We start from the raw sequence: 26,683 nt of genomic DNA, 5'->3' as shown, positions 1-26,683 counted from the left end.
GACAAAATGGTAAATGTTTACAAAAGGTATTAGAGGACCAAGGAAACTAAAATAAAAACTTTTTGCCCTGGATCCATCGTAGATCTATTCATTCCTGAAAATTGCAATTTTCTCAGATTTTCTTTTTGGTTGGTTCAAAACTGTGAAGTTTTTAGGGTAACACCACATTTTGGCTGACACGTATCTCAAGTACCACCAACTCAACCACCATAAATTCAACCACTCAACAACTCAACCATCAGATAACTTAACTACCTTAAGCCCACCACCACATAGCTTAATCACAACACAAATAAACCAGTCCTAAACTCAACCGCTACATAACTCAGTCACCCTCAACTCAGCCACCATCAACTCAACCACTACATAACTCAACTATCGAATATCTCAACTACCACCTATTTAATAACTGAATAGTTGACTAAATAAAAAAGATAGCTGGGGATGTATGCATCTGTGATAGTCAAAACCTAATGGTTTTGGGTTTTGAAATTTGGTTGATTAGTCTATAGGCGTATCAACAGCGTAGTTCGTGGACTAATTATCCCTGTATAATTGTAAAAATATTTACATTCGTTGAGGATTTTATGAAAAAAATAGCAGAAAAATAAGTCAGAACTGCCTAAACACATTTTTCTCTCTGGAATCAAGTTTTTCTCTCCTCGAGTCGTGTTTTGATCTTGGAATTAAATAAAAATAAAAAAAGTTTTTTCAACTGCAAGCGAGGAGCAAAATTAAAATTTAAAACGAACAAAATTCATTACGTATATGAGGGGTTTCACCCCCTCCTCAATATCTCGCTCTATATCCTAAACTTCAAATTTTGTTCCAATTTTTTAAGAACGACCCCTGAATCACAAAGGCCGTTTAATTAGAATAAATAGCTCTTTGAAGGTACTAAAATACTTGAGCGTAAAGAGCGAGGTATGGACCAGGGGGCTCATTTTGGGGTTTAATGTTACACTTTACTTCATAATAACAGTGAAGACCAGAAATTTCCCAGCAATCAAGAGGGATTAAATATCAATTTTACATTTTGATATTTTTTTTAATTCCCCCCACCCCTTACAAAAATCCTGGATATGGCCCTAGAGATTATATATGAGCCTTCAGATAAATACGGAGATTTGCATATTTTCGCTTTAGTAACAAATGTCCCATCCTCCCCCTATGAAATTGATAATTGGGTTATGCAATAGCTATTAATTTTTATAACCGCTAATAAACGGAATCGAAAAAGATGTGAAGTGAACAATGTGAACGAACAATAGCCATTCTTTTATGTACACCGACCTAATAATTAGTGTTTACTTCAGGCAACGGAAGTGAACTGGATATTGCACGTGTCAAAGAGCGTTTTGAGAAGAATCCTTGTTACTACCCCGAAATTCAACTCTGATTTTGTATATCATTCACGCAACTCTTTTCCGCGAATCAATGGATACGTCACAAATATTTATTACTGTGTACAAGGGTTAGATCCTGGGAAAGCTGGTATTCCCCGTGAAAACCTTGGGAATGTTTGAAAAATAGTAATAATTTATGCCGTACGTTCCCGAACTGAGCGAAAAAGGGATAATGAGACAATTTGGAAACGGTTAGAAATACATTTGTCAGGTATACTACATACTGCATGCAAACGCACATACATAAACCACAGCATATTTTATGTGTACAGTGTACATGGTATAGTTTATAGTAAAATAATGCAAATAGCCTAAGAATTAAGTGTAAAAGTCTAATTGAGACATAAATAGGTACTTATTAGTTATACCAACCACACTCAAGAAGTGATATTAGGTTAATCATAATGAAATATACCACAATATGATGAAAATATTATACTTTAGAAACAAAATTATGTAAACTACAACGGAGAATTATGGAAAGCAGGCCGCCCAGAACGTATTATATTAAATACCTAACCCACTCTGTATATTAAATATTTACTTAAACATACCTGTATAGTAGTTTATCTCACTGACAATAAACTAATGATCTCCAAATGAAGACAAAGAAACCGGTTTTACTCAGGTCAAGAACTTGAGTTTAGTTAGGATAACTAACAATTAGTTTTGGGCGATATAGAATATCGAAATCGGTTTATCGCACCAAATATCGATATCGAATGTCGAAAAATAAATATAGATATCGAAAACGACATTATTTCGTTTTTTTCCCGGTATCTACCAGTGAACGTCTAGCAGAAAAGATCCAACATAGAAAATTGTTTCACAAATAGCCGAGAAGAAGAATAATACATTCAATATACTGACTCATTTATGACGATACACAGCATGCACAACTGTATCCAAAAGATGGCACAGCCTGTTCTCAAACTATATTTAGTGAGGATTGCTCTCACATTTTGCTGAGAACCTGCAAAAGGCTTGGCTAGATAAAATACCTTCTAAGCTTATAGGCCTTGTTCAGATCACACTCTCTAGAAATTGTATATTAATCCTAACGATCTTCTCCAAATTATGGATTGGAAATTTCTACAATTGGGAATCTGTATCAGTAGGTGCAAGTGCAGAATTAAGAATCAAGCCAGTTTGTGGGGATCCCATGATGAAGTTTCAGTAGTCAATGCAAGACAAGCTTCATCAGCAGCTGCATCTGTCATGGCTCTCTAGATTTTTTCGATGCCCGCCACCAATATCCTTTCTGAGAGTGAACTCCAAGCCTGATTAGCTAATTAAATAGTTTGTGCTAACAAAATGTGAGTAAAGAGCAACTCGGCCAAATAGCACCCGAAACTGCACAACAGAAAATTTTTAAGACAAACTATTCAATTGAATAAATAGAATAATTTTATATATCAATTGAATTGGATTTTTTATGTCGGCTTCAGATATGCAAAATTCATCAAGTTTTATGTACCTATCAAAAGATACGAGCCTGAGAAAATGTGTATGGTTTTTTTAGAAAGGGCGGAAGCCCCCTTAAAAATTACATCCATCTTAATAAAAAACACAGATTCGGCATATCAGAGAACTATACTTTAAGGGTTTCTAGCTTCCTACGTGTGAAATTTTGTAAATTTAGCCAGAAGAAAAATCGCAGATACGTTTTAATCTGTTCTGTTTTGTTAATTTTTTTGCCAGGATGATCGTATCGAACTAATAGTCATATAAAATCGGAAGAGGGCTCGCTCGAAAGGAAATTACAGTTCTAATTCCCCATTTCGTGACCAATCAGATTGGTGGGTAACTAGATTCCCCCTCCCTCCCATGCTGATTTTTTACAAAAGTCGTCCGATTAAAATTTTGAGATAGCCATTTAAATCAGCATAGCTGAAAGGTCAAGTATCATGCCTCTGGGGATGATAAACAACCAAGAGAGATAAAGCTCTACAAAAAGAAAACTTACAACGAGACGACGGCCAGTAGAATTGAAAGACTAAAATAACGCGGATATTTCGCCTGTATCCAAACAAGGCGTCTTCAGCACAAGATAGAAAAAAAAAAAACTAATCTAAAAACAAATAAAAACCACCACCAATAATAGTAAATACAATTGTCGCTACTTATCCACGCAGGAAAAAGCAGCTATTTGAGTTACTTCAATGAGAATCAAAGAGCAACTGAGGAAAAAAAATATGAAAATTGAATTGAAAATTGAAAGCTTAAGAACTTTCATTCCTCTGGGGATGGCACGACCCAGCAAGTCCGTGGAGAAAAGGGTTGTAAATTAAAAAATTTGTCATGTGTTTGCATATAGTTTTTGTTATTGGGACATTTTTGGACAGACATTCTTGGGGGAGAGTGAATTTTGTGCGGGGAGAATTTTTTGCGGGGGGATTTTCCAAGGGGAGAATTTTCCATGGGTAGGTAAGCTTCCGAAGAAGTTTCAAAGGGAAACTATACACGGGGGAATTTACCAGAATTCTTATACAAAATTCTGTTTATTTGATTTACTTTCTCTTAGCAAAGTTCATTTTTTTATGTGGAGAAATTCCGGGAAAATTGCATAGACTCTCCATGGGGACAAATCTTCCATTGAAACATTGGGAAAAATTCCAGGAAATATTTTCCACGGAGGAAAAATTTTGCGGCAAGTTTTGGAAACGGTTGGAAATTAGAAGAAAAACAAGTCTTTTTTTCAAACGAAAGTAGCCAAAAAATAATTTTCCTGGCGGAACTGTCCGTAAGAATTTTTTTTGAGTGAATTTTCAGCAGGGATGAAATTGTCTGAAGGATGAAAGATCTTACGCGAGAGAAACTTTCCAAGGAGAAATTTACTTGGGGGTATTTTCCATGGATAGAAAAGGCGAATTTTTGGGAGTTATTTAAAAAACGATCAGAAATTAAATAAAAAAAACTAATTTTTCATTGAAACTAAGGAGCAATATTAAAACTTAAAACGAACAGAAATTATCCCGTATATGAGGGCAATCCCTCTCTTCAACACCTCGCTCTTTACGCTATTTATTACTTTTTGTCCCAATTGTTTAAAAACAATTTCTGAAACACAAGAGCCGTCTAATTAGAGTAAGGAGATTGTTAAAATAAAAAAAATAACTTTGGTGTGAAGACCAAGGCATTGAGAAGGGGTCATGCCTCTCATATACAAAACGATTTCTGATCTTTTAAGTTTTAGTGTTGCTCCTTACTTTCAAGTGAATCACTGAAAGCCTGAACCAATTCTCAGTGGGAATATTGACATATTACTGATTTGAATAGTCAAAAATAACCAGTAGCTTATTTTTCTTTATTATAAGCCCGAGGAATTCCAAATCAGGGTTTTTGTAATATTCGTTTTTCTGTATTTTGCTATTCGTTTTTCTGAAGTTTTTCTGTATTTTATTCAAAATTTGGAAAAATATTGTGCAAAATTCTCTTTTTATTATTGAATTCCTTTGTTATTGAATTTTGCCAAACCCTAAAGGTAATCTGAGAAAAAAATGTAATAAATATTGAAATCCATTATCGAATATCGGAAGTAAAAATATCCATCTATCGATATATCGCTTAATCAAATTATCGCCCAAAACTACTAACAAGTACCCACGAATGAATGCCTGAGACAGAAAACGAAAAAAAACGATACTCAGGGACAGGGATAAGAGTGGGTACGTATAAAGGTAAATAAAACATCGTGATTAAAAGGAGCATCTTTCTAGAATATGTTGTAAAAAGTGGTTTCCAACATTCTAGAGACTGCGTACGCCTACACCTGGGGAACACAAAAGAATAATTGATGTTCCTACACAAACTTATGCGGCCTTTGAAAAATACGAGTAAACCATGTATGATCATAGGCACAGACTCCAGAGGGAGGTTGGCAGAGGCACTTCTGTAACCCTGCTTGGTGGCCTGCAAACTTTGAAAGCGATGTGAAGGGGTTCTAAAGGATTCATAATGTTCATGTTTAATATAATGGATGATCCCTTGATCCAAACGAAAGAATATGAACTTTGCACCGATGGGTATAAATCACGCTTTAGCAATGCTATGGAAGAAAATGCCTAAGAATCATTAAATGAGTAGAATCTTGGAGATATAAACAGAATAACATGACCTAACACCAAAAGGCTTTCAAAAATTCTCTTAAAATCCAGATGTATTAATAAAGTGATATTTTCAACAGCCAACTAGTCCAAGTCCATATTTCATGCTTTCCCAAGTTTTAATGTCGAAGCTCTTGATTGACGGTATTAAATAAACTACAATCACACGGGTATCACTGAAATTAAGGATTAATCCAACGAAATAGAAAAACCTTCCCATTCCCTGACCCCGAAGATTTTTATAGATGGCATTTTGACTATTTGCCCTTAGTTCCAGCCCAAAATAAAACTCTAATTTGCAAAACTCTGATTACAAATGAGACTTGCAAAACACGTTTGTCTCAACAATATGCGCGCTGCATCTGCGTGCAACTGAATTGCCGTTAAATTCAATTAACTGCATGTGTGATATATTTGTGGGAGCCAAGGATGATGCAATTAACTCGAAAATAAGGAACATGTGATTTATTTTGCATTTCTGATCCCATTAATGTCCTTTCCAAATATCCTTTTGTGTAAAAAAGACTATAATATCTAACAGAAAGAATAAATATTATTTGTTTCATTCTCATTAGTATTTTATGTTATGTTTATATGTGTCTTGGTTGCTATTGAGCTGATAGATTCACTGATCGTATAAAAAACTTCAGGAAAATACCGAAAATTTCTACCGAGTTTTCGACGTTCTGACTCCTTTATAAGGTTTCCAGGGAGAGTTCTAATGCATCGAAATCCTGCGAAATTTCTCTAAGTAGACATGAGCCATAAATTAAATTTTCAATGAGGGGGGAGCAAAAGTTTGGAAAAATACTTTTTGTCAGAAAGCTCTTGTATTACAATCAATAATTTTTATGTATTTTGTCTTCTAAGGGAGAGAAAATGCCCCCCTTCCCCTGGGGGAGCCCTATATCCTCAAGCCAGTCTTGATATAAGGTAGAGTCAAGGTTAGAATGCACCGGGTAAAGCCCCGTGCGTCTAGTCATACGCATAAGATATAAATAATACAAAAACCATAGCGATTTTCTTCGGAAGTCAATAAGGGTCAATGGCAAAAGACAATTTGGAAGGGGCAGGTATATAAACTGAAACCCGTTTTCATACTCCTTTTTTTTTCTATTTTTCCTATGAAATTCCAGAATTAAGGAACGCGTTATTCACGTCTTTATGTTATTCTTCGTTATTCATGTGTTCATATTCATGTCCCAAATGATATCCATGATTATAAACGAAAACACACGAGATCTCGAGGGGAAAGCCGTCGATTAAAGTGTTTGATAAAAGTATATTAGTACAGTCAAAAATGGATGTGTTTTGGCGCTTTCTGCCAAAATTATTTTGGAAGTTCTCTGAAGTTTTGTAATCGTATAAGCGTATACACAAGGAGGAGCGAACATCTAACGCAGGCCCAATTAATTACTTGAACTATTGAATACATATATTGCCATGTAGATTGAAACCCTCTAGGCAATACGTCTATCTTAATTGCAAGGAGCAAGGAAAACTAACCATATAAAAACCTGGCCAGTTGACAAGACCTATTAGGTTATAAAAATGACTCCTTTGCCGTTTTTATTAACCGCAAATTGATCTAACAAAAAAGTTGGCCAAGATTTCGGCCAGAGATAATGCGTAACATTGGTAAAGTTCCAATCCCCCGAAGAAACACGAGTTTGGAGTTGGACCAAGTTACAGCAAAAGTTAAACAAAAACATGACAATCGCGTGTTCCACGAGTTTCAACCTGTTTAGAGGATGCATCCCCGAGGAATGATCACTTTCACTCTCTTTGTAATCTTTTCTTTCTTTTATCATCATAGCTGCAGCATTAGCTGCAACCTAGTAAAGAGCGAAGCTCAGCCTATAGTAACCGAGAGTTTAATAACAAGTTTAGAAAAAAATGCCTAATGAAAGAATCAATTAATCTTGATTAGGAATAGCAGCTGTTATTTATGTTTGTCTTAATAGTAAAAGGCAATAGCGAAAACAATCACGGGGAAATTTTGAAAAAGAGCTTGAAACGCTGATCTGTTTTTTCTAGTTTATTTGATTTCTATAGCACTGGCAGGACATCAAAAATCTTGACCACGCCATCGTAGGATGACATATGGCGGCAAAAACGGGACTTTTTGTGTCATTTCCAGAGTGGATAGGCCAGGGAGTATAAACAGTGTACCATGGACCTCTCAGTGGTCCGAAAACTTCAGTCAGATGCTTAAAATCTCTTGATTGCTCCCCCTCCCTGTCACCTCAGCAAATGAAAATTAGAAGTTTTGAAAAAAAAGACAACCGAGAGAAAAAAAATTATTTTCACTCAATTCTGAACTATTTCACGGACAATGACACATACTATTTGTATTTATCCTGACTATAAAAAAGAAGAAGAAGAAAGCGAGAAACAGCTTGAAACCATGATGCGTCTATTTTTTTTAGTTTGTTCTCCAAAATATCGTGGGAGCGTCGAAATATTGAAGGGAAGTTCTCGTAATTACAGTTTTACTTCCCGTATTCCGACAAGGCGCGCATGAATTTGTCACTGGTTTTGGCGTCATGTACCAGCCCGATGTTTCGGGGCAAGGGAAAGGCACTGCCCCCCTTCCTGAATTTTGTGAAATAACTTATTATAACCTTGTATTACTCATAATAATGAGATTTTTTAGATCAATTCTTCTAAAATATTGGTTAAGTAATAAGTAAAAATAACGAAAGTAAGCCTTCTTGTGAGAAGTTCGGAATTTTTTTCCGACAAGGCGCGCATGAATTTGTCACTGGTTTCGGCGTCATGTACCGCCCCGATGTTTCGGGGCAAGGGAAAGGCACTGCCCCCTTCCTGAATTTTATTAAATATCTTATTATAACCTTGTATTACTCATAATAATGAGATTTTTTAGATCAATTCTTCTAAAATATTGGTTAAGTAAGAAGTAAAAATAACGAAAGTAAGCCTTCTTGTGAGAAGTTCGAAATTTTTTTGCAGCATTTCGGCAGAAAAATTGCAACAATGTTAACACAAATTTTTGAAACCTATATTAATTATGAATATAAAATTCTTTTAGTGTCTCTTTCATATAGGAAAATTTCGCAAGTAATTTTTTTTTTTTTATTTGTAACTCTTCATAATGGCAATGAAAATCTACCCCCTAGAGAGCTTATGGGAAAAAGTTCATGTTTTTCGAATAGGTGGACGTAAGACCTATAGTTAATAATTATAAAATACTTAGTGGTAACGATATGTAAGTAAGGAGCAACACGTATTATGCTGATTGCTGATTCCAAATATATACAATTCATTAAGATCAATGTCACCCATCCAAAGCCATGAGCCTGAAAAAATTCACCTGATTGTCAAAAATGGAGGAAACACCCCCTAAAAGTCAACAAATCTTAACTAAAATCACATCATCAGATTCAGCGTATCCGCAAACCCTGTAGTAGAAGTTTCAAGCTCCTACTGTATGTTGTGCTTGAACAAAGATCCCGGGTGCGTGTTTATTTGTTTTTATGGCACTTGTTTAATTCGGCAAAAATAGAAAAAATGAAGTATTTTTAACTTATGAGTGAGTGATTGGATCTTAATGAAATTTGATGTTTGGAATGATATTGTGTCTCAGAGCTCTTATTTTAAATCCCGACCGGATCTGATGACATTGGGGGGAGTTGGAGGGGGAAAACCTAAAATCTTGTAAAACACTTAGAGTGGAGGGATCGGGATGAAACTTGATGGGAAAAATAAGCGCAAGTCCCAGATAGATGATTGACATAATCGGAACTGATTCGCTCTCTTTGGGGTAGTTGGGGGGGGGGGAGTAATTCTTAAAAATTAGAAAAATGAGGTATTTTCAACTTACGAACGGCTGATCGAATCTCAATGAAATTTGATGTTTAGAAGGATATCGTGTCTTAGAGCTCTTATTTTAAATCCCGACCGGATCTGGTGACGGGGGCGGGGATTTGGGATTGGGAAACCTAAAACTTGGAAAACACTTAGAGTGGAGGGATCGGGATGAAACATGGTGGGAATGATAAACACAAGTCCTAGATAGATGATTGACATAAACGGAACGGATCCGCTCTCTTTGGAGTAGTGGGAGGGGGGTATTTCTGAAAATTTTTAAAAAATGAGGTATTTTTAACTTACGAACTGGTGATCGGATCTCAATGAAATTTGATATTTAGAAGGATATCGTGGCTCAGAGCTCTTATTTTAAACCCGACCGGTCTGATGACATTGGGGGGGAGTTGGGAGGGGGAAACCTAAAACTTGGAAAACACTTACAGTGGAGGTTCGGGATGAAACTTGGTGGAAAAAAAACACGAGTCCTAGATACATGATTGACATAGCCAGAACGGATCCGCTCTCCTTGGGGTAGTTGGGGGGGGGGGTTAATTCTGAAAAATTAGAAAAATGAGGTATTTTTAACTTACGAACGGGTGATTGGATTTCCATGAAATTTGATATTTAGAAGGATATCGTGTCTCAAAGCTCTTATTTTAAATCCTGACCGGATCTGGTGACATTGGGGAAAGTTTTGGGTGGGGAAATGATGGAAGACGCTTAGATTGAAGGGATTGGGGTGAAACTTGGTTGGAAAAATAAGCAGAAACCTTGCATACGTGATTTACATAATTGGAACAGATCCGCTCAATTGGGGAGGGGGTGTTATTCCGAAAAATAAGAAAAAATGACGTATTTTTAACTTACGAAGGAGTGACCGGAGTTAACTTACGAAGAGTAAGGAGTAAGTAAGGAGTTAACTTACGAAGTTCATGAAACTTCATATTTAGAAGGACCTCGTTACTCAGATATCTTATTTTAAATCTCAACCAGATCAAGCGTAATTGGGGGAGGGGGCAGTTGGGGGGACCGGAAATCTTAGAAAATATTTAAAGCGGTGAGATCAGGATGAAACTGGATGGGAAGAATAGAAACCTGTCTAAGATACGTGACTGACATAACTGGACCGGATCTGCTCTCTTTGGTGGAATTGGGGGGGGGGGTAATTTTGAAAATTGAGGTATTTGTAACTTACGAAAGGGTGACCAGATCTTAATGAAATTTGATATTTAGAAGGATCTTGTGCTTTAAAGTTCTAATTTCAAATTCCGACCAGATCCTGTGACATTCGGGGGAGTTGGAGGGGGAAACCAGAATTATTGGAAAACATGAAAAAAGGGGTATTTCTATCTTACGAATAGATGATCGAATCGTAATGAAATTTGATTTTTAGAAGGAATTCATGTCTCAGAGCTCTTATTTCAAATCCCGACCAGACCTTTTGACATTGGGGGGAGTTGGAGGGGGAAATCTTGGAAAAACACTTGGAGTGGAGGAATCGGGATGAAGCTTGGTGGATAGAATAAACAAATGTCCTTGATACGTGATTGACAAAATCGTACTGGATTCGCTCTCTTTGGGGGAGTTGGGGGGAGGGGTTCAGTGATTTGGCGAGTTCGGTGCTTCTGGAGGTGCTAGGGCGATAAAAATTGGTAGGCGTGTCAGGGAGCTGCACAATTTGACTTGATAAAGTCGTTTTCCCAGATTCGACCATCTGGGGGGTAAAAGGGAGAGGAAAAATTAGAAATAATTAGGTGTTTATAACTTACGAGTGGGTGATCGGATCTTAATGAATTTTGATATTTAGAAGGACTTTGTGACTCAGAGCTCTTATTTTAAATCTTGACCAGAATTAAGCCTCTTATTTTCCTTTTTAAATCAATCTATTGATTCATAGAATTTTGTTAGAGCTCATACCATATGATCTCTTGGCTATTAGCTCTCCTCGCCTCGTCACAAGTGCCATATGAGCTCTTAGCTCTTGTTTTTTGTTATTTTTTTTCCAGAGGCGATCGAATCGAACCGGTAGTCCTAGAATATCGGGAAAGGGTTAATTCGAATGGTAAATGAAAGTTCTAAGTGTCCTTTTTATGTGACCAACAAGATTGGATGGCAACTAGCCCCCTCCCACCCCCCACCCCTTTTCCCCAGAATCGTCCGATCAAAATTTTGAGATAGTCATTTCATTCAACATAGTTGAAAAGTCCAAATTATGCCTTTGAAGATAACATGATCTCCCCCCCCCCAGTCCCTTGGGAGATAGGGGGGGATTTTTCTCGGGGATAGTTTTCCAAGTGGAGGGAAATTTCCGGGGGTGAGTTTCCCGGGGGAAGTTTGGCGGAATCGCTATACGAAAATCTTTTTATTTGTCTTACTTTCTCTTTGCCTGCTCAATTTTGCATGTGGGGATGTTCCAAAGGAAATATCCAGGGGTTGTTTTCAGCAGGTGTTAAGAATTCTGGGAAATAATTTCCATGGAAGGGGGAATTTCTGGAGTAATCGGAAAAATGATTAGAACTTAGTCTTTTTCAAATGAAAGTATGTTAATGAGAATTTTTCAGGCTGAAACTTCTGCAAAAAAAAAATTACGGAAGGGGAAGGGGAGATTTTCAGTGAGGCTGGAGTTGTCCAAGAAGAATTTTACAGGGGGGTGTATTTTACGTGGAATGGACTTTCCACGGAGGAATTTCCCAAGAGGGGAGGGAATTCTTCATGGAAGGTGAGCCGAATTTACCGACATTATTTGAAAAAAGATCAGAAATTAAATATAAAAAAAGTTTTTTGAACTAAAAATAAGAAGCAATATTAAAACTCCGAATGAATAGAAAATATTCTGTTTATGAAGGGTTACTCTCTCCTCAATACCTTGCTCTATACGCTAAAGTTTGACTGTTTGTCCAAATTTTGTAAGAACGACTCCTGAAACAGCTGAATTAGAATAGGAAGGTTTTTAAAAGTGCTAAAAACTTTAGCGTGAAGAATAAGGTATTGAGAAGGGGGGGCTCCTACTTCATATACAGAATAATTTCTGTTTGTTTTGAGTTTTAATGTTGCTCCTTACTTCCAGTTGAAAAAACTTGAAAACTGATTTTCACTTCTTTAATTTGGTCGCTTAGGTCAGAAAAATATATTTTTACGTAAATTATAGTCATTCATAAATTAGCTACTTAGGAACATTTCTGTTCCTAATCCTGTTTTGTACGATTGCTTTTATTCTTTGAGTAAAGCGCAAGTTTTCTTGAATTCCAAAAATATCAGCAAAAAACATTACCCAGTTCATTTGAGCCACATCTCCAGATGTATGTTGCACAAATTGCGTAGCAATAATTTTTGTATATTTTAAGTTTTAGCTTTAAAAGAAATTTGGACAACAGAACTTTTTTTTATCAAAATCCTCATTTTTTAACTATTTCTATGAGCGAGAAAATCGGATATATCACGTTCTGGGGAGATAAAATAGCAGCTTCGAAGTATTTTGAAAATCCCGTAGCATACGTGAAGAGGGATTGAACATGTTTAAGAATGTATGCAACAAATCTTATTTTTACCGTTTTAATTTTCAGGGAGAAAATCAAATTGTTCTTTGAATGAACAAAATCATGGGTACTTACGTATTATACCGACTACACTGTTATTCTTGATCTACTTAAAACTAGTTTATCTGTGTCCACTCGGAAATAATCAGATTAGCTTTAGTGAGATAAACTACTACGCAGATATATTCTAATTAAATAATTAATATATAAAGTTGGTTAGGTTAGGTATTTAATATAATTTATTTATTTATTTATTTTCTTTATTTCCCTCAAAAAATGAGGAGTACGCTACAATATAATATAAAGAAAAGACAAATGATAACACTTACAATCAAAACATATCAAATACTGATCAAACACTTGCTAAATAGTTTGGCCTATAAATCATCAAGAGCCAGAACTGTTACTAAAAAACAGAAATAGATTGTGGCCTAAAAGGTTAATTTTCGCCTTATCTTCAAATGTTTTATATTTTTTCTTTATACAGACTACAGGACCCTTCACTTTAAGCTTTAAAACAATCTCAGTGTTACTAAAAGAAAGGGGGAAACTAAGTAAAAATTTACAAAATTTAAAATAAGAAACTTTAATGGGCGAAAGATCAGAAGGTCTGAAATTACGGAAGAGGAGGGACGGGAACAATACGTGAGGCAGAGCAACAGCGCTATACATACGACCAAGGACGTCCCGACGGTAAAGACCCCGAAAACGAATTAAAAGACCAAATGCCTTGCGTAGTTTCATCTGAACATTCTGAACCAGGACTGGTTTAAAATCTCTTTTCGAAGCAGCATAAGGTAATCCCAAATTAGTGACTATTCGCGACGACTGAAAAATAACACCATTGCCGCAATCGAGAGTCGCCCTGACATTATCCTCTAAACAATTTACAACAAAAAATTGACAGTTTTCAAAACTGATAGAAAGGCCAAACCTTTTAAAATGCGTTCTAGGCGGCCTGCTTTCCATAATTCTCTGTTGTAGTTTCCGTAATTTCGTTTCTAAAATATCATATTTTCATCTTATTTTGGTATATATCATCAGGATTTTTTTTTTCAATTGAGACATAATTTATTCACAAAAAAAGTCAACAAAGGAAAGCATGAAGCCCAGTAACCTGGACTTGTGTTGCCACTCCAAAAAAGGCATTAACCTAACTTCAGTTCTTGACTGTGGTCGGTATAATACGTAAATATCAAATCCTGGTTAAAAATTTGAGTCATAGACTGCGTGATGCGTCTATTAGGATACTTATGAGATATAATTCTAAAAGTAAGCTTTTGAAGTAGCAGATATTCAAAAAAGAAAAACATACTATCAGAGAAATTTATAGTAATTTTTTCAAAAAAGCGAAAGAACAGGACGAACGGTGGGCTATAAGAAGTCTAAGTGATCCTAAGAAATCCTTGCAATGCTTGAAATGCTTCTTTTTGCGGCTGACTCCCCCCGCTCCACAATGAAAACCTTTAAAGCCTACGAAAAAACTAATTAAGTTTTGTGTTATATATTTGAATCTCTTTAGATTAAGAGTAATGAGTCTGAGCCAGACACGTTGACGTTGAAAATTTCTTGCAATGGAAAAGAAAAAGACACATTTTACGAGGTTATATTTCGATATCAGGAAAATAAATCCCAAAACTTCCAATTGGAAATGAAACCTTCCCCTCGGATCATGAAAACCCACATGATTGTCAGAAGGTCAAACGAACTCTAAGAAGGTAAAAAAATTACTATTCATCAATGAGATTAAACCCGTATCTATTCTGTACGCGTATGCCATGGATGGATCTTCAGGAGGGGGATTGTCCCTACGCTGGATACTGAGATTCTGGCGATTCCCTCAGTTGCTTATATTTGCCAAAAACTTAACCAGCTCTTAGTGTTATTAAATAAAAAAAAAACAAGTTTTTTAACGGAAAGTAAGGAACGACATTAAAACTTAAAACGTACATAAATTACATCGTATGTGAAAGGGGCTGCTTCCTCATCAACGCCCCGCTCTTTACGTTAAAGTTTGACTCTTTCTTTTAACTCTGCTTTTTAAAACAGTAAAAAACTTTAGCGTAAATCGGGGCGTTGATGAGGAAGCAGCCCCTTTCACATACGAAGTAATTTCTGTTCGTTTTAAGTTTTAATGTCACTCCTTACTTTCCGTTAAAAAACTTGTTTTTATTATTTAATTTCTGAACGTTTTTGAATCAATGCATGTTTTGATTTTGGCTCTCAACAGGTGAAAAATTAAAAACGAAATTTGCATATTTATTTTTTTGGCTAAATGGCTTTCTCATAGTTTTGATCGAACGATTTTGAGAAAAAAAGGAGCGGGGGAGGAGGCCTATTTGCCCTCCAGTTTTTGGTTACTTGGAAAGGCAACTAGAACTTTTAATTTTTTGCGAATTTTTTTATTAGTGAAAGATATACGTAACTTATAAATTAGCTTACGTAACAAACTTCTGCATTATCATGTTTTTATTACGTATATGAGGGGGTTCAGCCCCTCTTCAATACCCCGCTCTTTACACTAAAACTTAAATTTTGTCCCAATTTCTTAAAAATGACCCCTGAATCACAAAAGCCGTAGAATAAGTAGTTGAAATTACTAAAAATACTTTAGCGTAAAGAGCGAGGTGCTAGGAGGAGGTGAGCCCATCATATGCGTAAAAATTTCTGTTCGTTTTAAGTGTTTTTAATTCTGCTCCTTACTTTCAGTTGAAAAAACTTTTTCATGTTTATTTTTTCATTTTTTTTAAATAATGCTAGAAAACCCTGCGCTCCATTCATGAAAATTTTCTTCCCCCATGATAAATTCCTCCAAGGAAAGTTACCCTAACATATGCCCCTCTTTTCAACCCCCCCCCCCCCGAACCAAAACATCCCCCTGAAAACGTCTGTACACTTCCAAATAACCGTTACTATATGTAAGCACTGGTCAAAGTTTGTAACTAGTAGCCCCTCCCACGGGGACTGTGGGGGAGTAAGTCGTCCCCAAAGACATAGTTATATGGTTATTCGGTTACGATGAATAAAATGGTTATCTCAGAAATTTGATCCGGTGACTTTGGGAAAATAATTAGCATGGGAGGGGGTCTAGGTGCCCTCCAATTTTTGGGTCACTTAAAAAGGGCACTATAACTTTTCATTTCCACTCGAAAGAGCCCTCTCGCAAAATTCTAGGACCACTTGGTCGATACGACCAGCCCTGGGGAAAAAAAACCCAAACAAAAACAAATAAAGACGCATCCGTGATCTGCCTTCTGGCAAAAACTACAAAATTCCACATTTTTGTAAACAGGAGCTTGAAACTTCTACAATAGGGTTCTCTGATATGCTGAATCTGATGGTGTGATTTTCGTTAAGATTCTATGGCTAGAATAACAGTTCGTTACCACGAACTGTTAAATATTATTTTGTATTGGATTAACGACGCTTGTTGACTAGTAAGGTCCTTCTGTCGGCCCCGTTGCTACAGCTGGATTCGAACACTTTTTCCTTCACCAGCCCTTAGCGTTTTAAAATTTCCCCTCCCGCGACCGCTCAAAATCAGTCCCTGCGTACTTAACTCCCTAATCTATACGACGAGAAAGGGAAGTGATAGATAAGCCAGCTTTGAATAAATGAGTCAAACACTAAGTGGAATCGAATATTCCTTCTGTAGTGTGCAGTTGAGATATCTCTCAACTGTAGTCTGGAATTTTCTACCAGTGAGCATCAGGGCGGCTGAGCATCTTCTAGAGTTTAAAAGAAAGTTAAAAGATTGTTTAATATAGAATGGTTGAATTCGCATTTATTTATGAGGAGATAGGAGGTGGTAGAAAGGTCTGGTTGGTTGGGGGTGGTAAGGTGGAGTGGGTGGATAGGTGGTAGTGAGGGAGTAGGGGGTTTTTTGGAGGGGATATTGTGATAGAGATCGATCTTTTTTTTAGGTACGTTTGGTACGTTTTTTTTTGTTTTCTGTTCTTGTAAAGGAATTTTGAGTTCTGTTCATATTGTATATAGTGCCAACAGTTAATTTTTATTCTTTTTTTTTTAATTTTGATTTCTCTGTTTCCATTTATTGGTTTTCAGGACAGTTTAGAAGTGGAAATTCTAAACTATCCAACGATTCATCACTTTAAGTATACAAAAAAATAGTTTTCGCAACATTACTGAAACGACGCTAGATTTGTAGTCCGGGATTATGCTTTCGAGTGTCTTAACAAGTTTTAAAATAAGCCACGGGTTCTAATTTCACTGATTTATAGGTTTTCTGTAATAAATTTCCATTCATCTTCTGTATATAGCATTAAAGGTCTATTATATGATATTTTTATGTAATTTAGAGGCTACTATTCCTATTTATTAGTTTTATTTGCTTTTGGGACAGTATTCACTTTTATGGCAATAGATGGTTCGGTAATTTGGAGAGTCAGCAGAGAACTTCAACATACATCTGGCCTACCTTAATTACTTATTTGAGCTACCAAAGACATCAAAATTCAAACATTTGTTTGCTTCTGGGTCATCTTAGGATTAATTTTCTTTCAAAATGGGTTATATCTTCTTTTCTCGCCTGCTGAAACTATCTTAAGCTGAATAACAATAAATTCACTTTTTTTTAACTTATGCTGAATGTCCCCCTCTAAAAAATGATTTTACAAACATTTGATCATAACAGGTTGATCATTATTGATAATATTATATTGATCATATATTTTACTCGTTTCAAAATCATAAACTTCTCGGGGCAGTATCGTATTTTCGTCAGTATTGCCAAATTGACCTTAATAATGAATAAGCATAACTAATTCTTTAAATTTGACAACGCTTTTTTCTACAACAGTTTGAACGTTAATAGTCTGTTTATTCCGAGAGACAACTAAACCTTAAAGGGAAGCTTTTCTTTCTTAGACTTTTCGGTGCAATATGTATTAGCTTTTATTTTGGGTGATTTTTCAGTCACTTTCCTGTTCTAGAAATGTGTTGCCTGTTTTATTGCTACCAACTTTTTGTCACTTTTGTTGCCAATTGGTATGTTTTTTTTATTAGTTATTTATTATGTTATTTATTGGTTTGTTTTGAAAATGGTCAATTTTTACTACTGCACGCCAACAAAAACGTAAATTTTTCCATCAGTGCAGTAGACGTATAAAGGAAAGAGTTATAATTGTGTTTAATAATAAAGTATCGTATCGTATCTTATCGTATAGATTTACTGTCAAATTTTTACTTCTGTTTCGGATTTCCTACCATAAATCAGTAAAATACGAGCTAGATTATTATAACTACTTCAGTGTCATAAGTAACTTCAGCAGTTTCAAAACCACCAACAATTTTAGATGTTAATAATTACGCGTCATAGATAAAAACGAAACCATTTTCAGACAAAACATCTCAAACATATTTTAAAACAACCAACTGACCTCGCAACACATACAGCTGTTTTTCTCGCATTCAAGAAGAGCATATTTAACAATAAACAATTAAAAGAATAAAAATAGTAATACTTGAGCCCAATAGTCATCTGGTCAATGATGTCAGTGTAGTATGCAGTAGCTTCGTCGTTCATACACCATCCAGCACCAACAAATTCAAGTTGGCCATTATCAACGAGCCTTTTTACAGCTGTTTTAATGGCTTTGGTTTGCTCTTTCCACCATCTCCAAAAGAAAGCCACTTCTACAGCAACAAATCTGAAAAAAAGAAAAAGCTTTAAATCAATAATCAAAATACAACAAGATATCTTGTGCCAAGATACTGTGAAGTGTTGTAGCAAGGATGATCTTTGGATCTCAGTTAATATTAATTTAAGAACAATTTTGTTTTTTAGGGAAGTAAAGAACGAAGTTGAAACTTAAACGAACAAAAATTCTTGCTTCGCAGTCTATCTAACATATATCATTAGAACTACTGCAAACAAACCAACTGATGATATTTCCCTATTTGTGTGATTTCAGAAAACTAGCGCTTTACTGAAAAGAAGAAATAATATAGGAGTTTTGGTACAATAAAAGCAAACCAGTTAAGGAGACTTTTTTTAAATTATAAAGCATTTAAGGATTGTTGCTTATTTTTTTCGTCTAATTTAGTATCACTTCTGCACAATTAGCTTAGTCCAATGACTGGATCTCATTTTGGTTCTGAAAAGGACATTTCATGAGGATTTCCTAAGTTCATATTATGGCTTATTTGTTATTCGTTTTGATTAACACTAAAGCGTAGTTTTTACAATTTCAATTGTATATTATTCAATATAGGTATTACAGCTGATGAGACCAAGATGCTATCTCATAAATAACATGAAAAAAACTTCGTTTTCTTAAAGAGTTAAAGAGGCTGCGTCCCAAAGTCGAACCTTAAAACGTACAGGAATTAGGAGAGGCAGTTGGGGGGCTGCCGCCCCCCAAACCCCCCGCTTTTAAAGACTCTTTTGTACAGGTTTTTTGTTGTGGGGGGACTTCATTGTTACTAATTACTAGTTTCGGCGCAATGGTTCTCCTGTCCTCTTGTGTTTAACATTTTTCGAAGTTATTCCATTATTCATTCATTTCAATTTTCTGTTAATTAAAAGAGGGCCTTTCCGAAGCCAAGAGCGGGGGGTTAGGGGGCGGCAGCCCCCCACAACAAAAAACCTGTACAAAAGAGTCTTTAAAAGCGGGAGGTTTGGGGGGCGGCAGCCCCCCAACTGCCTCTCCTAATTCCTGTACGTTTTAAGGTTCGACTCTGGGACGCAGCCTCTTTAACTCTTTAAGAAAACGAAGTTTTTTTCATATTATTTCTGTACGTTTTTCTACAATCCATGGTGGATGTAATTTAATAATTACTGTACTCCTCGTACAGAAATTAGGACTGCCTCTCCTAATTCTTGTATGTTTTAAGGTTCGACTTTGGGACGCAGCCTCTTTAACTCTTTAAGAAAACGAAGTTTTTTTTTCACATTTTGTGAAAAAAACCCGCCCGATAAGGGAGTTGAAACCTTGACCTTAGGATTAAAAGTCCCACGCTCTAACGACTGATCTAACCGGGCATGTTTGAAGTCGAAATACCTGCATGTGTATAAATATAACTTTTAAAATTTCAAAAATTAACATGGGGAAATGGGTTTTTCTAAGCTAGAAAATCGGGGGGTTAAGACTTTCCGACGAAACTTTCCAGGAAAATTACTCGGAGAATTCCGCGTCGAATGAGTCTTCCTACACCTAGATCCGATGTCGGCTGTGACCTGTAGGCGTGGCAGAAAAAAAAACAAAAGGAGAACATGAACATTAAGTGGCTATGCGTGGTTTCTGGAAAACAGGGAAGGAGTTATCGGATCGAGCTGAAAGGTCGATACGATCACCCCTGGGGGAAAAAAACAAAAAAAAACAAAAAAACAAATAAACACGCATCCGTGATCTGCCTTCTGGCAAAAAATGCAAAATTCCACATTTTTGTAGATAGGAGCTCGAAACTTCTACAGCAGGGTTCTCTGATACGCTGAATCTGATGGTGTGATTTTCGTTAAGATTCTATGACTTTTAGGGGGCGTTTCCCCCTATTTTCTAAAATAACCCAAATTTTCTCAGGCTCGTAACTTTTGATGGGTAAGACTAAACTTGATGAAACTTATATATTTAAAACCAGCATTAAAATGCGATTCTTTTGATGTAGCTATTGGTATCAAAATTCCATTTTTTAGAGTTTTGGTTACTATTGAGCCGGGTCGCTCCTTACTACAGTTCGTTACCACGAACTGTTTGATACATTCATTTTTCAATGAATTCAGGTGCACGGAACTGACTGCGTCTCCGCTTTGTTTACTCTAGTTTTGCCCTTTTTTGCTCAGCCAATATTCTTCTTCTTCCAATTTTTTTTTTTTAACCACGTAATTGATAGTGCCCCCCCCCCCCTGGACCTTGGAACATGCTGTGAACATATGCACTAAAATACGATAAATCCTGATATTTGGGCTGAAAATCATACTTTTCTGAAGTACTAGACTTTTGTACAGGAATTTACGTAAGGAAGAAGGGGGGGGGGGTAAAATTCATCAGAACAGTAAAACAGGTGATATGTAATTTTAGGAGGAGGAGAAACTCATATATTTGTATTTAACTTGAAATTTCTGAAACTTAAAAAACTAGGAAATAAAATGCAATCAGCCAAGGATGTCACGAAGAGGCATGGCGTAATGGAAGTATACCATGTGTGGTGGAAAAAGCGGTGTTTTGGGATGTGCACCTAGTGACGGAGACTGGCTGATCCCTTGAAAGGGTGAGTCCTCGATGGCAATCTCTTTGGTTTCAGATCTCACTGGAAGGAAATCCTGTGCTGACCTCCCCCTTAAAATTGGGCACCCTCAGAAATGTTTCAAGGAGGGGGTGATTTAGAAAAAATGTATTTTTAGCCCAAACATTGTCCCACCTTTCAAATGCATTATCATTGTCTACTTTGTATATATTATGTCTTTCAGGGGAACAGCTTCTCCTTGTCCTCCCCCGTGGATGTCTTGTCAGAGATACATTCAAAATTAGGGCTGTTCACACAAAGCCTAGTGTTTGTTATTTTTACGACATTTTTTAGGTTGGGATTTTACAGTGAATGATTTCCCACGGACAAAAGTTTTCCTTGGGAAGGAAAGTTTCTGGAGAAAATTTTCAGGAGAAATTTTTCAAGCGGGGAGCGAAATTTCTTGGCATTACTTGAGAAACCGTCACAAACTAAATAAAATATCGGTACTTATATATTATACGAGAAACATTCGAGAAGTGAAGCTTGGTTAATGATAATGAAGTTTAGGTTAGGTTGCACTTCCAAAGATGCTGCTTCTCGTAAGAGTAGAAAGTCATGGTGTGTCCATTGACCCAGTGTTATGTTTTGGCAACACCCCTATCCTGGAAAAACATAATTGCCTGTTCTTCGGTCCTTGGCAAATCTTAATTTGAACATCCATGGTGAAACACAATATTCTATCACTATGCATTGCAAACTAACCGGTTATTGTCCTATCTGATCTTGGCGATCCAAATTCTCTAGTGTTTCTCGTATAATTCATAAGTACCAAAAAATCTTTAACTGAAAATAAGGAGCAACATTAAAACTTAAAACGAACAAAAATTAATCCGTATATGAGTAGGGCTACCCCCGCTACCCCCTTCCCCTTCCATAAAAAATAAAAAGATGATGACAATTTCGCTTCTACATTAAATTTAAATTTAACACGAGCAAAGATTAATTTTAAAAAATAAAGTTTTTCTGAGGGAAGTAATGAGTGAAATAGAAACGAACTAAAAATATTGCTTCACAGTCTGTTTAGCATATATCGATCAAACTACTGCAAATAAACCAATTGATGATATATCTCTGTGTTGCACGACTATAGAAAACTACCGCTTTACTGAACACACAGAACCCAAGTATAGAAACAAAAAATATTGCTTGAGGAGTCAAAAGTGAGTACGTAGCCTGACGACAACAAAATAATCTATAATACTTTTCATATTTTACACCAGTTGTGATATCAGTAACTATCAGTATAAATTATCTTAAAACTTAAGCACAAAAATAAACATTATTTTAGTAATCGCGAAGTCGTTGAAAAGCACACACAAATAATGGATTGATCAAGGAGGCACACTCGTGCCTCTTTAAAGAGGCAAACCAGGACAATGTTAAGCGATCTTCGGTTCCAGTGGTCGCAGAGGGATGGGGAGGGATGCATTTCGTAGCCCGAGCTCCAACTAAAAAACCTGCCAAATTTCATCCCCCTCCGACTTTTCCTTCATGGGGAAAATCTGGCCGAAAGTTTCGACACCCCAACCCCACCCCCCTTTAACGTTGTCCGATCGGGCTGAAATTCACAAGTTAAGGTCCCCTAGGGCCCATGAGCTTATTCGCGAACTTTCAGCTCGATCCGATAACTCCTTCCCTGTTTTCCAGAAACCACGCATAGCCACTTAATGTTCATGTTCTCCTTTTGTTTTTTTTTCTGCCACGCCTACAGGTCACAGCCGACATCGGATCTAGGTGTAGGAAGACTCATTCGACGCGGAATTCTCCGAGTAATTTTCCTGGAAAGTTTCGTCGGAAAATCTTAACCCCCCGATTTTCTAGCTTAGAAAAACCCATTTCCCCATGTTAATTTTTGAAATTTTAAAAGTTATATTTATACACATGCAGGTATTTCGACTTCAAACATGCCCGGTTAGATCAGTCGTTAGAGCGTGGGACTTTTAATCCTAAGGTCAAGGTTTCAACTCCCTTATCGGGCGGGTTTTTTTCACAAAATGTGAAAAAAAACTTCGTTTTCTTAAAGAGTTAAAGAGGCTGCGTCCCAAAGTCGAACCTTAAAACATACAAGAATTAGGAGAGGCAGTCCTAATTCCTGTACGAGGAGTACAGTAATTATTAAATTACATCCACCATGGATTGTAGAAAAACGTACAGAAATAATATGAAAAAAACTTCGTTTTCTTAAAGAGTTAAAGAGGCTGCGTCCCAAAGTCGAACCTTAAAACGTACAGGAATTAGGAGAGGCAGTTGGGGGGCTGCCGCCCCCCAAACCTCCCGCTTTTAAAGACTCTTTTGTACAGGTTTTTTGTTGTGGGGGGCTGCCGCCCCCTAACCCCCCGCTCTTGGCTTCGGAAAGGCCCTCTTTTAATTAACAGAAAATTGAAATGAATGAATAATGGAATAACTTCGAAAAATGTTAAACACAAGAGGACAGGAGAACCATTGCGCCGAAACTAGTAATTAGTAACAATGAAGTCCCCCCACAACAAAAAACCTGTACAAAAGAGTCTTTAAAAGCGGGGGGTTTGGGGGGCGGCAGCCCCCCAACTGCCTCTCCTAATTCCTGTACGTTTTAAGGTTCGACTTTGGGACGCAGCCTCTTTAACTCTTTAAGAAAACGAAGTTTTTTTCATGTTATTTATGAGATAGCATCTTGGTCTCATCAGCTGTAATACCTATATTGAATAATATACAATTGAAATTGTAAAAACTACGCTTTAGTGTTAATCAAAACGAATAACAAATAAGCCATAATATGAACTTAGGAAATCCTCATGAAATGTCCTTTTCAGAACCAAAATGAGATCCAGTCATTGGACTAAGCTAATTGTGCAGAAGTGATACTAAATTAGACGAAAAAAATAAGCAACAATCCTTAAATGCTTTATAATTTAAAAAAAGTCTCCTTAACTGGTTTGCTTTTATTGTACCAAAACTCCTATATTATTTCTTGTTTTCAGTAAAGCGCTAGTTTTCTGAAATCACACAAATAGGGAAATATCATCAGTTGGTTTGTTTGCAGTAGTTCTAATGGTAAAATCCCAACCTAAAAAATGTCGTAAAAATAACAAACACTAGGCTTTGTGTGAACAGCCCTAATTTTGAATGTATCTCTGACAAGACATCCACGGGGGAGGACAAGGAGAAGCTGTTCCCCTGAAAGACATAATATATACAAAGTAGACAATGATAATGCATTTGAAAGGTGGGACAATGTTTGGGCTAAAAATACATTTTTTCTAAATCACCCCCTCCTTGAAACATTTCTGAGGGTGCCCAATTTTAAGGGGGAGGTCAGCACAGGATTTCCTTCCAGTGAGATCTGAAACCAAAGAGATTGCCATCGAGGACTCACCCTTTCAAGGGATCAGCCAGTCTCCGTCACTAGGTGCACATCCCAAAACACCGCTTTTTCCACCACACATGGTATACTTCCATTACGCCATGCCTCTTCGTGACATCCTTGGCTGATTGCATTTTATTTCCTAGTTTTTTAAGTTTCAGAAATTTCAAGTTAAATACAAATATATGAGTTTCTCCTCCTCCTAAAATTACATATCACCTGTTTTACTGTTCTGATGAATTTTACCCCCCCCCCCTTCTTCCTTACGTAAATTCCTGTACAAAAGTCTAGTACTTCAGAAAAGTATGATTTTCAGCCCAAATATCAGGATTTATCGTATTTTAGTGCATATGTTCACAGCATCTTCCAAGGTCCAGGGGGGGAGGCACTATCAATTACGTGGTTAAAAAAAAAAATTGGAAGAAGAAGAATATTGGCTGAGCAAATAAGGGCAAAACTAGAGTAAACAAAGCGGAGACGCAGTCAGTTCCGTGCACCTGAATTCATTGAAAAATGAATGTATCAAACAGTTCGTGGTAACGAACTGTAGTAAGGAGCGACCCGGCTCAATAGTAACCAAAACTCTAAAAAATGGAATTTTGATACCAATAGCTACATCAAAAGAATCGCATTTTAATGCTGGTTTTAAATATATAAGTTTCATCAAGTTTAGTCTTACCCATCAAAAGTTACGAGCCTGAGAAAATTTGGGTTATTTTAGAAAATAGGGGGAAACGCCCCCTAAAAGTCATAGAATCTTAACGAAAATCACATCATCAGATTCAGCGTATCAGAGAACCCTGCTGTAGAAGTTTCGAGCTCCTATCTACAAAAATGTGGAATTTTGCATTTTTTGCCAGAAGGCAGATCACGGATGCGTGTTTATTTGTTTGTTTTTTGTTTTTTTTTTCCCCAGGGGTGATCGTATCGACCCAGTTGTCCTAGAATGTTGCAAGAGGGCTCATTCTAACGGAAATGAAAAGTTCTAGTGCTCTTTTTAAGTGACCAAAAAAATTGGAGGGCACCTAGGCCCCCTCCCACGCTAATTATTTTCCCAAAGTCAACGGATCCAAATTCTGAGATAGCCATTTTATTCAGCGTAGTCGAAAAACCTTATAACTATGTCTTTGGGGACGACTTACTCCCCCACAGTCCCCGTGGGAGGGGCAACAAGTTACAAACTTTGACCTGTGCTTACATATAGTAATGGTTATTGGGAAGTATACAGGCGTTTTCAGGAGGATTTTTTTGGTTTGGGGGAGGGGTTGAGAAGTGGGGGATATGCTGGGGGAACTTTCCTTCGAGAATTTGTAATGGGAGAAGAAAATTTCCATGAAGAGAGAGCAGGATTTACTAGCATTATTTAAAAAAAAACCAATTAAAAAATAAAAGTGAAAAAGCTTTTTCAGCTGGAAGTAAGGAACAGCAATAAAACTTAAAACAAACAGAAATTATTACCCATATGAGGGGCTCACCTCCTTCTAATACCTCGCTCTTTACGCTAAAGTATTTTCGGTAATTTCAACTACTTATTCTACGGCTTTTGTGATTCAGGGGGTCATTCTTAATGAATTGGGATAAAATTTAAGCTTTAGTGTAAAGAGCGAGGTACTCACGATGGGGCGAATCCCCTCATATATGTAATAAAAACATGAGAATACAAAAGTTCTTTACGTAAGCTAATTTATAAGTTACGTAAATCTTTTACCAATAAAAAGATTCGTAAAAAATTAAAAGTTCTAGTTGCCTTTTTAATTAACCAAAAAATCGGGGGGCAACTAGGCTTCGTTCCCCGCTCTTTTTCTCTCAAAATCATTCGATCAAAGTTATGAGAAAGCCATTGAGCCAAAAAAAAAAAAAAAAATATGCAAATTTCGTTTTGATTATTCCTCTGCGGAGAGCCAAAATCAAAACATGCATTGATTCAAAAACGTTCAGAAATTAAATAAAAAAGAACAAGTTTTTTCAACTGAAAGTAAGGAGTGACATCAAAACTTAAAACGCACAGAAATTACTTCGTATATGAAAGAGGCTGCTTCCTCATCAACGCCCTGCTCTTTACGCTAAAGTTTTTTACTGTTTTAGAAAGAAGAATTGAGAGAAAGAGTCAAACTTTAGCGTAAAGAGCGGGGCGTTGATGAGGAAGCAGCCTCTTTCATATACGAAGTAATTTCTGTGCGTTTTAAGTTTTGATGTCACTCCTTACTTTCAGTT

The 26,683-nt window shown here is 36.5% G+C and overlaps 1 protein-coding gene and 1 long non-coding RNA gene across 10 annotated transcripts in view; one reads left to right on the top strand and one right to left on the bottom strand.

Annotated features, from left to right (window-relative positions):
* The window catches only part of LOC136032192 (lysosomal alpha-mannosidase-like), a 459,508-nt gene that overhangs the window by 354,705 nt on the left and 78,120 nt on the right, over window positions 1-26,683 (bottom strand). For all 7 annotated transcript variants that reach the window (XM_065712394.1, XM_065712397.1, XM_065712399.1 and 4 more), the window contains one exon: window positions 18,363-18,548. In XM_065712394.1, coding sequence (XP_065568466.1) covers window positions 18,363-18,548 — 186 coding nt within the window. The remainder of the gene's footprint in view (window positions 1-18,362; window positions 18,549-26,683) is intronic.
* The window catches only part of LOC136032194 (uncharacterized), a 62,931-nt gene that overhangs the window by 25,573 nt on the left and 10,675 nt on the right, over window positions 1-26,683 (top strand). The window contains exon 1 of one of the 3 annotated variants that reach the window (XR_010618672.1): window positions 1,455-1,617. The exons of 1 other annotated variant lie outside the window; for it this stretch is intronic. This is a non-coding gene — a long non-coding RNA (uncharacterized LOC136032194). Of the gene's footprint in view, window positions 1-1,454; window positions 1,618-7,223; window positions 7,300-26,683 lie in introns of those variants that run through there. One more of the 3 variants, XR_010618674.1, reaches the window with a different exon arrangement.

This window comes from Artemia franciscana, chromosome 10, assembly GCF_032884065.1.
Source record: "Artemia franciscana chromosome 10, ASM3288406v1, whole genome shotgun sequence".
NCBI classification, from domain to species: Eukaryota; Metazoa; Arthropoda; class Branchiopoda; order Anostraca; family Artemiidae; genus Artemia; species Artemia franciscana.
The sequence above is the reverse complement of the archived record's forward strand: the minus strand, read 5'-3'. Positions and strand labels throughout refer to the sequence as shown.